This window comes from Salmo trutta, chromosome 32 (genome assembly GCF_901001165.1).
Source record: "Salmo trutta chromosome 32, fSalTru1.1, whole genome shotgun sequence".
NCBI lineage: Eukaryota > Metazoa > Chordata > Actinopteri > Salmoniformes > Salmonidae > Salmo > Salmo trutta.
In genome coordinates this window covers 33,848,382-33,863,761 of record NC_042988.1, presented here as the reverse complement: position 1 = coordinate 33,863,761, position 15,380 = coordinate 33,848,382, and the positions used below count along the sequence as shown (strand labels likewise).

At 43.7% G+C, this 15,380-nt stretch overlaps 2 protein-coding genes across 2 annotated transcripts in view; one reads left to right on the top strand and one right to left on the bottom strand.

Annotated features, from left to right (window-relative positions):
- The window catches only part of LOC115171770 (dynein assembly factor 5, axonemal), a 65,693-nt gene extending 63,327 nt beyond the window's left edge, over window positions 1-2,366 (bottom strand). Inside the window, exons 1-3 of the mRNA XM_029728893.1 lie at window positions 1,810-2,366; window positions 1,163-1,347; window positions 52-176 (exon numbers count right to left, since the gene is read on the bottom strand). Coding sequence (XP_029584753.1) covers window positions 52-176; window positions 1,163-1,347; window positions 1,810-2,350 — 851 coding nt within the window. The 5' untranslated portion in view covers window positions 2,351-2,366. The remainder of the gene's footprint in view (window positions 1-51; window positions 177-1,162; window positions 1,348-1,809) is intronic.
- Window positions 2,367-2,848: 482 nt separating this feature from the next.
- The window catches only part of prkar1b (protein kinase, cAMP-dependent, regulatory, type I, beta), a gene marked incomplete in the record, with an annotated part of 165,702 nt that continues 153,170 nt past the window's right edge, over window positions 2,849-15,380 (top strand). Inside the window, 2 exon segments of the mRNA XM_029728892.1 lie at window positions 2,849-3,196; window positions 4,546-4,740. Coding sequence (XP_029584752.1) covers window positions 4,564-4,740 — 177 coding nt within the window.

Sequence of the window (15,380 nt, the reverse complement as noted above, 5' to 3'; positions counted from 1 at the left end):
TGAATTGACTGCCTTCAATTCGAATTGAGCCCAGCCCTGTACAATAGGTACCTAATCTCTGGGATGTCATCGCTGAGGCTACTCAGTAGGAGGGGGATGAGCTTGTGGAAGTAGGAGTATCTGTCTCGCAGGTGGAGCAGCCAGTCACCAACAACCACAGTCACAGCTTTTCTCACCTGGAGGAGAGAGAAGTGGGATGAAACAAAACATAGTTTCTTAAGTGAGGAAAACACCTTGTATGGTATTGTAGTAACTAAGGGGTCTCAAAGTTTTTCACTCTGTGCCTCTCTTCCAGCATTGGGGAACAACCCGAGCCCCCCTGCGTGCGCACCACGTCTATTTCTATGGACACAAGTACTGTTCATGACACAAACTGTTAACACCCCCCATGTTGGTGTAGAAAATGTTGCAGGTTTAAAGCTTATTTCCTACAATTATACACATTTTGTCATGGGGTGCAAAGAAAATGTTGCAGTTTTAAAGCAAATGTTCTTGCAATTCTATACATTTTGCCATGTCTAATGTGTATTCATGTGATATTTGAGTGAAAATTACAACAATATCTATGGGCTAAAAAAGCGAAATAAAAAACGTTAGCTGACATGGGCTAGTTGATCTGGATATTTCTGACAAGTTATAAATAGCTCTAAGTTATGCAATGACTAACATGACAAGAAGAACTGATGATGCACTACCCAATTTCAAAAATGTACCTTGTGCATTCTACTATTACAACTTTCAAGAGTGAGTTTTAAGCCGGGCTGAATACATTTAAAAAAAATCTAAATCTATCTTTATATATATATATATTTTTTTTTAATTGGGGGGGGACCCCCGCCAACACCTCACATGCCCCACAGTTTGGGAACCACTGTAGTAACTGTTGGTGTAAAAGAAAAGCAGCCTTTATTGATGTTGGATTGATTAGATTGATCAGTTTGTTTATTTTGGTAAGACAAATATTTATACCACATTTATCTAACAAGGAAAATAATAATCTAGATTAACTCAGTAATAACAGAATTAGTCTAATCATTAACACTAAATGTCACTAGGGGTATTTGAGAATTATCTGCCAGATTTGACAGAATTAGTCTAATAATCTAATCATTAACACTGTCACTAGGAGTAGTTGATCTTTATCTGATTTGACAGAGCCAACCTGTGGTGAGTCGTCAAACAGCCTCTGTGCCAGGTGAGAGAGCACATCGTCCACGTTCTTCCCCGTGCCGTACTGGATGACCGCTCCAGTGGCCTCGATGGTGGACACACGCACACGGGAATGCTGATGGGAGACGGTCTGCATCAGGGGCTTGACCAGGCTCTCTGCCTGCATGTGGAAATGTTCTGGGGATAGAGAGAGAGAAGCATTTCAAACAAGATGAATGCAAGGTGACTGTCACTTCATGCCACAGTATAAATTAGGGTACGATTTCCTGAATCTTATCAATACATTCAATGGTTATACATGTATTCAGAGAGACCATACATAGCTAGCTCTGTAGGGCATGCAAATCACAGAGAAACAAATGATTTAGTTTTTGTCCCATTGTCTTTATTTCTATTAACTTAATAAATAATTTATATTTATATTAAATGACAACCTTGTAGAGCATTGGAGTGTGTACCAAATAACTTAGAGCCACAAAAAACAACCACTCTGACACAGCTTGGTCAGGTGTCCATGCAATCTGCAACCATGGCAACCCTATAAGATAAACTTTAGCTAACTAGTTAGCCTAATGTGTGGGCTAACAAGAATACACACAGTATATTCTCAAGCATCTTACCTGTTCTCGAGCATCTTACCTGGTACACTTTTTGCAAAATGAACAGTGCATTTGCAACTCTCCCTTTTGACGTCTGGGAAAGGGTCGACAATAGTTCTCTGCAATATCTTCATCATATCGTCGAGGTAGGGAGCTAGGTGCCTGCCACACACCTCCACTGTGAGAGTCAGAACCTCCACCATGGACAGCCTAAGTTCCTCCGCGGGCTCCAGGATCTCTTTCCCGCCGAGCCGCTGCGTCAAAGCGGGCATAAGATAAGGCAACGAATCCTCCGGTTGAGGAACACACCGAATAAAATCTCCAAGCATGTGTATGGCAGTCTCTCTGCATCTTTCCATAGGATCTGACAGGCATTTCAGGAGCGACTTCAGCAGACACGTGAAAACCTCCTGCAACACGCCGCTCGAAAGCCCTTTATCAATAGTTTCTCTTTTGATTTCTTCAAGCGCTCGTTTTCTTGTGGTTTTGCTGTCTTCGTTGAGACAGTTTAGATGTCGAGCAAGCGCTCTCAAAACTTCAGAAGCAGCACGTTCTTCTCCGGGCGCCATAGTTGTTGCCATTTTCACTGTTGATATGGCAACGATCAGCGTTGAGACAAACATACTTGCTTTACGATAACTCTAATTCAAACCTTGAAAACTTTATTGACCACTATTGCAGTTCCATGCAATGCAGTGGAAATGAATCTACATCTATGGAATAAATATTTGACATAATGTATTTTTGTTACAGAAAGTCATTGATGTGTATGTTGAATAGCATGATGAAATAGATATATCTTATAATATAAATAGTATCACTTATACCATAACAATATAATAACTGTAGTATAACAGAGTTGGAAAACGGTGCTTTAATATCACATTCTTCTTAAGGTTAGGTTTATGGCATTTTATTAAGTCTGTCAGTAACACAATTTGGCAGAGCCCAATGATAGACTTCGTATCACAGCCTCATAACTAAGCCTCATAACTAATGGGCAGAAAATGGTATTTTTGTGCTTTCTCCGCATGAGCAGGTCAGGAGCAGGTCAGGTCTGTCAGTGTCGTCTGTCAGAGAACATTTTCTCTGTCTGATACTGCTGAGAAAAACTAACACCTGCCCTCTTCTTATGAAACTGGTGTATTGAACATGACACGATGATGTGGACATCCACATAAGGAACGCCACGGTACATAATTATTTAAACATTTGAAATGAGTAAAAGGATTGTAAGCTTGTTGCTGGCCTCGTGAGTTGCTTTGCGGCTGAATAAAAAGTGACAGATTGACGTCATTGAGACAGACGCAGAGCGAGCCCCAGCGGAAGAAGCAACCGAGCAGCGGCAGAGCATCTTCTCTAGCTAGAGTACCTACCTTGCAAACAACATCCGTAGCCAAGAACCTGAGCATCCCCGGAAAATAACGGTAAGAACCAGAATGGCACAACGAATATCGTATCTGGCAAAACCTCAACGTGTTGACGTATTTATCAGCAAATGAAACTAGGCTTGAATATTGCTTTTTGTTTTGCCATGGTTGTGATTTGTTTGTCATCTTATGTGAGACATGAAAGATCGTCTCGTGCCCGGAAACACTTAAACAGGTGCTCTAGTAATGCTACTTAGGAAACATTTGATTTTCACAGAAAATTATATAATAGCTAGCTTGCCAATTTTAAATGTTACACATTGAGGCCAATGATAAGCTAGCTGCCTTACAGTCATCTTCCATGGAAATATGGAGGTTATGGATTTATGATAGCTAGCTAACGTTAGCCTACCTAGTTTTAGTTTTAAGCTTGCTAGCTAGCTATGTAGAAGCTAGTTTTAGAGGCTAGCTACAGTAACACATCAACCGTGATGGTTCCTTGTAATTTAAATAGCGGAAGTGAATTTGCGGAGGCTTTGTTTAGCTATCTCTGTCCCTAATCTGACTGTCTTTACATATTATTCCATGACAGGCTACCTTGTTGTCAGAAGCTATTACATCGTTTTAAAACCACATGATTTGAGAATGCATCCTTTATTTGACAGTGTTGCTGATGTGGGCTAGGCTATGTAAAGGTGTAAATACATTGAGGTGACACTAAACAATATGCTCCTCTAGATAGTGTGACTGTAACTACATTGTAACTATGCATTACACTTGCAACAGGTACTGAAGTATGATTTGATCATGTCAAGGTATTGCTTTGATAATCTAGTATGCTAAGTGGTCATCAACAAGCCTTATTAATTATTGTAGTTTGGAGATCCAGCCCCTATCACATTTAAAGAAAATGAAAACTGACTGAGACAGACACACAAACAACCAGGGGCTGATATTTCTCATTCTGACAACCTCTCCTCTTCTCCCCTACTCTTCTTTCTCTCACTCTCACTCTCTTTTTTTCTCTCTTTATATCTCTCACTCTCTCTCTCTCTCTCTCTCTCCCCTTCTCTTCTCCTCTTCATCATTTCCTCTTCTACCCTCCCCCCCACTCCTCCTCTTATCTCCTCCTCTCCTCTACTCAACTCTTCTCATCTTCTCCTCTTTTCCCTTCTCCCCTCCTCCTCTTTCCACCTCTCGTCTCCCCCTCCCCGCCCCTCTCCTCTTCTCTCCTCTTCTCCCTGTGTCTTCTCTCTCCTCAACCTCCCCTGCTCTTCCCTACCCTCCTCCTCTCCTCTTTCCACCTCTCCTCTCGCCTCCTCCCCTCTCTTCTCCCCTCCTCTTCTCTCCTCTTCTCCCTTCATCTTCTCTCTCCTCAACCACCCCTCCTCTCCCCCTCTCTGCAGATAAACCAGATAAATAACATGGCCACCTCCTCCTCCCCTAATCTGGAAGAAGACGAGAGTCTGAAGGGCTGTGAAGTGTTCGTGCAGAAGCACAACATCCAGCAGATCCTCAAAGAGTGCATTGTCAACTTGTGCATCGCCAAGCCTGAGCGTCCTATGAAATTCCTGCGGGAGCACTTTGAAAAGCTGGAGAAGGTTTGTGAATTTCCCTAAATCTCCCCTTATTTGCGACCTAAAGCTCCCTTGAAATTTTTACTGCATCTTTGTTCTTTGAAAATACATTTTTACCAACAATAATATTTATGTTGTTTGTGACTATCTCTTTAGTTTTTTCGTCTATAGTGCCGTTGTGAATGTATGTCAGTAATGTTTTGTTTTACTTATGTGTGAATCATTTCTGTTGAATTGCACTCTGCAGAAAAGCAAGGATTTGCTATCAACGTATTGACATGTAATACACAAATGAACTAGAAGGCTTTGGAATTGAGCTGAGTAGAAGCTATTAATGTTGTTTCATTTCACTGATGTGGATCCATTTTCATTAGCCGATAGTCTGTTTCATCAGAATACATGAGAAAGGAGACTATGTTATGCCCATGTTTTCTTGTCATATCCTCAGTATATTTGTAAATAAATAGCCTAGGGGTAGCCTAGCTGTCAGTTTCATGATAATACTACATTTGTCTAACTGAGCTTTCAACTCTCCACACAATGGTGGGGTACATTAGCTGAGGGCCTGGGAGCATTAGGGGCACAGAGACAGAGACGGGGACAGTCTGTGCCCCATCCACAGACACACAGGCTGTGTTGTATGGACGTTGTCTATCCACAAGTGTCTGTGGGACAAACCGAGAACGACCTGTTACTGTCTGGTGCCTGGACTGACAGATTACAGAATAGAACTACAGAATGGTGTGAATTTCTCAGAGGTTAGAGAAAAGAGGGGATAGAAGAGGAAATAAAGGAGGGAATCTCTCTCTCTGAATGTATTACCTCAGGCTGGCACCTCCGTAGTGAGATGCGTTTTAGATGAGCCCAGCTGGTGCGTATATTCAACCTCTGCAGCCCTCAGCCCTTGAAAGAACAGGGTCCTGTCAAAACTCTTTGAGAAGTTAGGATAGTTAGTTATTTATTTCACACACACCATGTTGAGGATTCAGAAATGGCTGAATTATAGGCTATGTTAAAGGGAAATGTAACAACAATTCTACTTCATATTCTTCATCTCCAGCACCACTCCAACATCAACATATGTGAAAATGATGCGTTTCTATGTTTTGTAGTGAAAAAGACAGAGGAAAATAAACCAATTAGTAAACAATTATCTCCCTCTATCTTTTTTTTTTTTTACATTTGCCTTTAAGGGAGCTTTTTTTTCTATAGAATAGAGTATCTTTATTTTTCCTAGAGGGAACTTTGGTTGTGGTGTTGCACTGTCGCCGTTCACTACATTTGTGTCAACTTCGATTGACTTTATTCCCATGACTTTCTTTGTAGTAGATGTGTAGGCCTAAGTGGTATTGGATTTGGTTAGAATACCCTGAATCTCAATCAGGTGTTTTCTTTATGACTGTTTTTCAACTGTTGGTACGCTAAGTTTTAGTCTATTACGGAACTGTCCACAGAGAGGCCTGAGGTGTCATCTGATGTGTTTGAATACAATGGGCTCTCAGAGAAAGGAATAGACCACAGAGTTGTCTGGTACACTGAACGGTGGTAAACCCAATAGCCCATGGTGACTGTAGGTCTACAACAGAAGGAGTGATTGTGTGACAGGATCAGATACAGAAAGGGGATGAGGTAGGTGAGGACTGAGAAGTGAGCCTAGGGTTGGTTTTGCAGTCTACTCCCTTCAATGTGTGTGTCTGTGTGTGTGTGTGTGTGTGTGTGTGTACGTTCGCGTCCGTAAGGGGTGATTATCCCAGTATGAATTTATGGGAGTCATCTGATGATACTTTACTGTGTGTTGGTTCACACACTCCACTATCTGATGATTCCTCTGACCCAGTTGCATTGTTAAGGCGATGCAGTGTTGAGTTCCTCAGTAGGGTCTAAACCCCTCAGATTTCTGAAATGCTCAGTAGCCTTTATATTTCCCTTCTAGTCGTTTATCTGAGATGAGTCTTCCGCAGCAGCTTACAATAAACACATTGAATACATGGAACAACCAACGTATGACTTAAGCACAGTAAGTAAACGCTTCTTCAATGCATGCTTTGGTTTTTACCCTAACACTACACAGATGATTTAAATGATCAGCTAATCATCTAGCTTTGATCATTTGAATCAGCTGTGTAGTGTTAGGGCAAAAACCAAAGCATGGAGCCCTTGGGATTCCGAGGACCAAGTTTGGGAAACGCCCCTTTAAACCTAGTCCTGGACTAAAAAGCATGGTCAGGCTTAATCTGTGTCCGAGAAGCCAGTCCTTAGTGTTAGTTAGTTATAGTCACTGTGTTGGAATAGAGTGGTCGCTGGAACTCCGAATTCAATTACACAATGGCTTTAAAAGAAGGCCTCGTTCCGGTCCAGAAATCACCATAGGTTTTAGCTCTACAACGGCTGTAGCTGTACCTAATCCTGTGTATCCTCCATCCTCCTGTGTTGTGATATTATAGAGGATTACCCAGGCCAGGGAGCGTGCAGCACACAGCATGTGTCACATGGATTGTAATCCAGCTCTTTCATTCATTTTCCAGATTATTATGGTTGGCCTACCCACAGTACTTTATGCTGGGTTTTTATGCGTGATAATTTACAGTTCAGAGGTGTGTGTTTGTGTATGTGTCTCTGTATGTGTGTGAGTGTGTGCACGGTACACGTGTGCGTATCTGCATATATGCACGTGTGTGTGTGTCTCTCTGTGCGTACCTGTGTATGTGCACGTGTGTGGGGGATGGTGCCCCTGTCCTAGCTGCAGTGCTAGCCCCAGCAGGTTTCTGTTGTCAAGGAGACCATGGAGCATAGTGTGAAACAGAGTGTTGCTAGTCTGGTAGGGCTGAATCTAGAGGGAGACAAAATGCTGCAGAGAGAGAGAGAGAGTGTAAAGTTAAAATGCTAATCGGATCACTTAGGCTTTACCATGACATGTATATTGGACATGCTGCCAAAATGATATCGAATGCCTGTCCATTTTCTATCATGTTTACATGATCTTTACAGATAATCTGAGTTTAGCCTATACGACATTATCTGACATGACCTGGCTCAGATGCTTCTTTATGAGATGGTATATGATTCTGAAGGATCTTTGTCTTTGTTACATTAAGTAGTCCACAATGCTGTCCACATCCTTTAAGAACATGTAGCATACAATATGAATCCTCAATATGTCATGTTGTTGCTGAAGCTCACTTCATTTCAAACACCACAGGCCTAATAATCAACCCCACTACAACAGTGTTGTATCATATTACTTAGCTAGCTAGCCCTCCTAGTCTCATATTACTTAGCTAGCTAGCCCCCCTGGTCTCATATAACTTAGCTAGCCAGCCCTCCTAGTATCATATTACTTAGCTAGCTAGCCCTCCTAGTCTCATATTACTTAGCTAGCTAGCCCTCCTAGTCTCATATTACTTAGCTAGCTAGCCCCCCTGGTCTCATATAACTTAGCTAGCCAGCCCTCCTAGTATCATATTACTTAGCTAGCTAGCCCTCCTAGTCTCATATTACTTAGCTAGCTAGCCCTCCTAGTCTCATATTACTTAGCTAGCTAGCCCCCCTGGTCTCATATAACTTAGCTAGCCAGCCCTCCTAGTCTCATATTACTTAGCTAGCCAGCCCTCCTAGCATCATATTACTTAGCTAGCTAGCCCTCCTAGTCTCATATTACTTAGCTAGCTAGCCCCCCTGGTCTCATATAACTTAGCTAGCCAGCCCTCCTAGTATCATATTACTTAGCTAGCTAGCCCTCATAGTCTCATATTACTTAGCTAGCTAGCCCTCCTAGTCTCATATTACTTAGCTAGCTAGCCCTCCTAGTCTCATATTACTTAGCTAGCTAGCTCCCCTGGTCTCATATAACTTAGCTAGCTAGCCCTCCTGGACTCATATTACTTAGCTAGCTAGCCTCATATTAGTCTCATATAATTAAAAAAATATATATATATTTTATTTCACCTTTATTTAACCAGGTAGGCAAGTTGAGAACAGGTTCTCATTTACAATTGCGACCTGGCCAAGATAAAGCAAAGCAGTTCGACACATACAACAACACAGAGTTACACATGGAGTAAAACAAACATACAGTCAATAATACAGTAGAAAAATAAGTCTATATACAATGTGAGCAAATGAGGTGAGATAAGGGAGGTAAAGGCAAAAAAAGGCCATGGTGGCGAGGTAAATACAATATAGCAAGTAAAACACTGGAATGGTAGATTTGCAGTGGAAGAATGTGCAAAGTAGAAATATAAATAATGGGGTGCAAAGGAGCAAAATAAACAAATAAATACAGTAGGGGAAGAGGTAGTTGTTTGGGCTAAATTATAGATGGGCTATGTACAGGTGCAGAAATATATGAGCTGCTCTGACAGCTGGTGAGGGAGATAAGTGTTTCCAGTTTCAGAGGTTTTGTAGTTCGTTCCAGTCATTGGCAGCAGAGAACTGGAAGGAGAGGCGGCCAACGGAGGAATTGGCTTTGGGGTTGACCAGAGAGATATACCTGCTAAAGCGCGTGCTACAGGTGGGTGCTGCTATGGTGACCAGCGAGCTGAGATAAGGGGGGACTTTACCTAGCAGGGTCTTGTAGATGACCTGGAGCCAGTGGGTTTGGTGACGAGTATGAAGCGAGGGCCAGCCAACGAGAGCGTACAGGTCGCAGTGGTGGGTAGTATATGGGGCTTTGGTGACAAAACGGATGGCGTTGTGATAGACTGCATCCAATTTATTGAGTAGGGTATTGGAGGCTATTTTGTAAATGACATTGCCGAAGTCGAGGATCGGTAGGATGGTCAGTTTTACGAAGGTATGTTTGGCAGCATGAGTGAAGGATGCTTTGTTGCGAAATAGGACACCTAGGCAGACACCTAGGTATTTATAGTTGTCCATATATTCTAAGTCAGAACCGTCCAGAGTAGTGATGCTGGACAAGCGGGCAGGTGCAGGCAGCGATCGGTTGAAGAGCATGCATTTAGTTTTACTTGTATTTAAGAGCAGTTGGAGGCCACGGAAGGAGAATTGTATGGCATTGAAGCTCGTCTGGAGGGTTATTAACACAGTGTCTAAAGAAGGGCCAGAAGTATACAGAATGGTGTCGTCTGCGTAGAGGTGGATCAGAGACTCACCAGCAGCAAGAGCGACATCATTGATGTATACAGAGAAGAGAGTCGGCCCAAGAATTGAACCCTGTGGCACCCCCATCGAGACTGCCAGAGGCCCGGACAACAGGTCCGCCGATTTGTCACGCTGAACTCTATCAGAGAAGTAGTTGGTGAACCAGGCAAGGCAATCATTTGAGAAACCAAGGCTATTGAGTCTGCCGATGAGGATGTGGTGATTGACAGAGTCGAAAGCCTTGGTCAGGTCAATGAATACGGCTGCACAGTATTGTTTCTTATCGATGGCGGTTAAGATATCGTTTAGGACCTTGAGCGTGGCTGAGGTGCACCCATGACCAGCTCGGAAACCAGATTGCATAGCGGAGAAGGTGCGGTGGGATTCGAAATGGTCGGTAATCTGTTTGTTGACTTGGCTTTCGAAGACCTTAGAAAGGCAGGGTAGGATAGATATAGGTCTGTAGCAGTTTGGGTCAAGAGTGTCCCCCCCTTTGAAGAGGGGGATGACCGCAGCTGCTTTCCAATCTTTGGGAATCTCAGACGACACGAAAGAGAGGTTGAACAGGCTAGTAATAGGGGTTGCAACAATTTCGGCAGATAATTTTAGAAAGAAAGGGTCCAGATTGTCTAGCCCGGCTGATTTGTAGGGGTCCAGATTTTGCAGCTCTTTCAGAACATCAGCTGACTGGATTTGGGAAAAGTAGAAATGGGGAAGGCTTGGGCGAGTTGCTGTGGGGGTGCCGTGCTGTTGACCGGGGTAGGGGTAGCCAGGTGGAAAGCATGGCCAGCCGTAGGAAAATGCTTATTGAAATTCTCAATTATAGTGGATTTATCGGTGGTGACAGAGTTTCCTATCCTCAGTGCAGTGGGCAGCTGGGAGTAGGTGTTCTTATTCTCCATGGACTTTACAGTGTCCCAGAACTGTTTTGAGTTTGTGTTGCAGGAAGCAAATGTTTGCTTGACAAAGCTAGCCTTGGCTTTTCTAACTGCCTGTGTATATTGGTTTCTAACTTCCCTGAAAAGTTGCATATCGCGGGAGCTGTTCGATGCTAATGCAGAACGCCACAGGATGTTTTTGTGTTGGTTAAGGGCAGTCAGGTCTGGAGAGAACCAAGGGCTATATCTGTTCCTGGTTCTACATTTCTTGAATGGGGCATGCTTATTTAAGATGGTGAGGAAGGCATTTAAAAAAAAAAAACAGGCATCCTCTACTGACGGGATGAGGTCAATATCCTTCCAGGATACCCGGGCCAGGTCGATTAGAAAGGCCTGCTCGCTGAAGTGTTTCAGGGAGCGTTTGACAGTGATGAGTGGAGGTCGTTTGACCGCTGACCCATTACGGATGCAGGCAATGAGGCAGTGATCGCTGAGATCTTGGTTGAAAACAGCAGAGGTGTATTTAGAGGGCAAGTTGGTTAGGATGATATCTATGAGGGTGCCCGTGTTTACGGATTTGGGGTTGTACCTGGTAGGTTCATTGATAATTTGTGTGAGATTGAGGGCATCAAGCTTAAATTGTAGGATGGCTGGGGTGTTAAGCATGTCCCAGTTTAGGTCACCTAGCAGCACAAGCTCTGAAGATAGATGGGGGGCAATCAGTTCACATATGGGGTCCAGAGCACAGCTGAGGGCAGAGGGTGGTCTATAGCAGGCGGCAACGGTGAGAGACTTGTTTTAGAGAGGTGGATTTTTTTATTCTTTATATTACTTAGCTAGCTAGCCCTCCTAGTCTCATATTACTTAGCCAGCTAGCCCTCCTAGTCTCATATTACTTAGCTAGCTAGCCGTCCTAGTCTCATATTACTTAGCTAGCTAGCCCCCCTAGTCTCATATTACTTAGCTAGCTAGCCCTCCTAGTCTCATATTACTTGGCTAGCTAGCCCTCCTAGTATCATATTATTTAGCTAGCTAGCCCCCTAGTTTCTTATTACTAGCTAGCTAGCCCTCCTAGTCTCATATTACTTAGCTAGCTAGCTCCCCATGTCTCATATTACTTAGCTAGCTAGCCCTCCTAGTATCATATTATTTAGCTAGCTAGCCCCCCTAGTTTCTTATTACTAGCTAGCTAGCCCTCCTAGTCTCATATTACTTAGCTAGCTAGCTCCCCATGTCTCATATTACTTAGCTAGCTAGCCCTCCTAGTCTCATATTACTTAGCTAACTAGCCCCCCTAGTCTCATATTACTTAGCTAGCTAGCTCCCCTGGTCTCATATTACTTAGCTAGCTAGCTCCCCATGTCTCATATTACTTAGCTAGCTAGCCCTCCTAGTCTCATATTACTTAGCTAGCTAGCCCTCCTAGTCTCATATTACTTAGCTAGCTAGCTCCCCATGTCTCATATTACTTAGCCAGCTAGCCCCCTAGTCTCATATTACTTAGCTAGCTAGCCCCCCTAGGCTCTTATTACTTAGCTAGCTAGCCCCCCTAGGCTCGTATTACTTAGCTAGCTAGCCCCCCTAGTCTCATATTACTTAGCTAGCTAGCCCTCCTAGTCTCATATTACTTAGCTAGCTAGGCCTTCTAGTCTCATATTACTTAGCTAGCTAGCCCCCCTAGTTTCTTTGTTTTGACAGTATATTGGGCAGTGCAGTGTCTGAGGGTTGACTTCCCCTGGCAGGCTCCCCATGAGGTCTCTATTCTCAGTGTGGAGGAGGAGGAGAGAGGAGGATAAACTGACTGTGTTGCCTACTGCAGTTTGAAACCTGGAGAGGAGGAGAGAGGAGGATAGACTGACTGTGTTGCCTACTGCAGTCTGAAACCTGGAGAGGAGGAGAGAGGAGGATAGACTGACTGTTGCCTACTGCAGACTGAAACCTGGAGAGGAGGAGAGAGGAGGATAGACTGACTGTGTTGCCTACTGCTGACTGAAACCTGGAGAGGAGGAGAGAGGAGGATAGACTGACTGTGTTGCCTACTGCAGACTGAAACCTGGAGAGGAGGAGAGAGGAGGATAGACTGACTGTGTTGCCTACTGCAGACTGAAACCTGGAGAGGAGGAGAGAGGAGGATAGACTGACTGTGTTGCCTACTACAGTCTGAAACCTGGAGAGGAGGAGAGAGGAGGATAGACTGACTGTGTTGCCTACTGCAGTCTGAAACCTGGAGAGGAGGAGAGAGGAGGATAGACTGACTGTGTTGCCTACTGCAGTCTGAAACCTGGAGAGGAGGAGAGAGGAGGGTAGACTGACTATGTTGCCTACTGCAGACTGAAACCTGGAGAGGAGGAGAGGGGAGGATAGACAGACTGTGTTGCCTACTGCAGACTGAAACCTGGAGAGGAGGAGAGAGGATAGACTGACTGTGTTGCCTACTGCAGACTGAAACCTGGAGAGGAGGAGAGAGGAGGATAGACTGACTGTGTTGCCTCCTGCAGACTGAAACCTGGAGAGGAGGAGAGAGGAGGATAGACTGACTGTGTTGCCTACTGCAGACAGAAACCTGAAGAGGAGGAGAGAGGATAGACTGACTGTGTTGCCTACTGCAGACTGAAACCTGGAGAGGAGGATAGACTGACTGTGTTGCCTCCTGCAGACTGAAACCTGGAGAGGAGGAGAGAGGATAGACTGACTGTGTTGCCTACTGCAGTCTGAAACCTGGAGAGGAGGAGAAAGGAGGATAGACTGACTGTGTTGCCTACTGCAGACTGAAACCTGGAGAGGAGAGAGGAGGATAGACTGACTGTGTTGCCTACTGCAGTCTGAAACCTGGAGAGGAGGAGAGAGGAGGATAGACTGACTGTGTTGCCTACTGCAGACTGAAACCTGGAGAGGGGGAGAGGGACTCCCTGCTGCAGCTTGGAGACAGCAGACCATGATCAGTCACACTGTTTACACATAGACAGTAGAGCCACTGGGACTGGGAATAATGCTTCTGATTGAACAAATGTCTCCAACCATGTTGTGAAGTCTGATTGTTGTGTGTGTGTGTGTGTGTGTGTGTGTGTGTGTTTGTGTGTGTGTGTGTGTGTGTGTGTGTGTGTGTATCGGGGGTGACACTATACTCAATACTTGATTCTCTATTCATGTAGGGATGTAATGATGATGATAATGATGATGATGATGAATGTGTTTTGGATGTTCCTGTTGGTTAAGACACTTCCTGAAACACATCAACATTTCGGGCAGTGTTTTTAGGATTAAATCTTGCTCTGAGGTGTTCTGCTGTGCGGTGAACGAGTCTGGAGTCTTGAGCTTGTTTTCCCTCTCTTTTCTCTCTTTCTTTTCTCTCCTCTCTATGTATGTGCTGTGATTCTAGATATTTTGGTTATTTTTTGTTTATTAAACAACTATTTGACCGACGTCGGTTCAGTTATTTGAAATCCATTTTGTTAATTTTTTGTCTGTGAGCTCAATGTGCACACTGCACAGTTTCTCTAGAGTTAATCAGATCCAGCCTGAACTGTGTGATGTAGTAGGGAGTTGTAGTTTCCAACAGGCCAATATTCCACATAGTTTAGCTCATAAAACGTGGTAATTATGACAATAATCCATTGCGCATCTACTTGTCCGGTCTGTGTTTCTTTTATGCCTGCTACGGAAGAGACAGAAAAATGTGCGATCGTGAAGTGATATAGAGAGCATCTGTTGCTTTGCGTGGTATCTCTACCTGAAAATACATGATCTAAGTGATTGATAGTTGGTATTCAGCAGACATAAAGTATGCCTGATTTACTTTAAAGAACTACTAAAATAGCAATTTTGTCAGACAGCATTGGCAGCAGCTGTAGAGATGATGACTTGGAATGAAATAATAATGTCATCAAATAAAACAAATGCAATATACACAACAACTGAAATATTTTAGTACAGTAATGTGAATGTCACGTCTGCTCCTGCTTCTCCCCTCCGGCGTACGACGTCGCCAGAGTACTAACCACTGGTCCTGGGATTCATCATTACATACACCTGGCACTCACCATTACACGCACCTGTGAATCATTATAATTCACACCTGGACTCCATTACCTTCATCATTTCCTCCCCTTTATATGTCACTCTCTCATGTTCACTCACCAGTTGGTATTGTTCTTGTGTATCGGCGTTCTGCCTTATGTTAGTGTCGTGTTCTTGGTTTTGTTGTTTTATTAAAACGTTCCACCTGCTTCCGACTCACCGCCCCATCATTACAGTGAATAACTGATGGTTTATACGTTATAAGCAGAAATGGGCAGTAACTACCATCATGGGAGTTAATTGTTTTATTCTGTGTTACAGCATTCAACCCAACTAATCAAAACCGAAAACCGACCTTAAAAAGCACGAGTCACTCAGCACTATATGATTCCCTTCTCGCTCTCTCTCACACTCTCGCTCTCTCAAACACACACACAGACAGTCACTCATTCACTTACTCTCTCTCTCTCTCCGTGTTTGAGAGAGAATGTTCTGTGCCCTACAGATGAGCTGTTGACAGATGATCTGGCCTCTGACAGACTGTCTCTCTCTGCACTCAGAGGAGAGGAGAAGAGTTGAAATGAAAGGAGTGGCTTTTAAATCATTTTCATCACCATCCCTCTCTTCTCTACCTCTCACCTCTCACTTCTCTCTCCTATTTATCCCTAT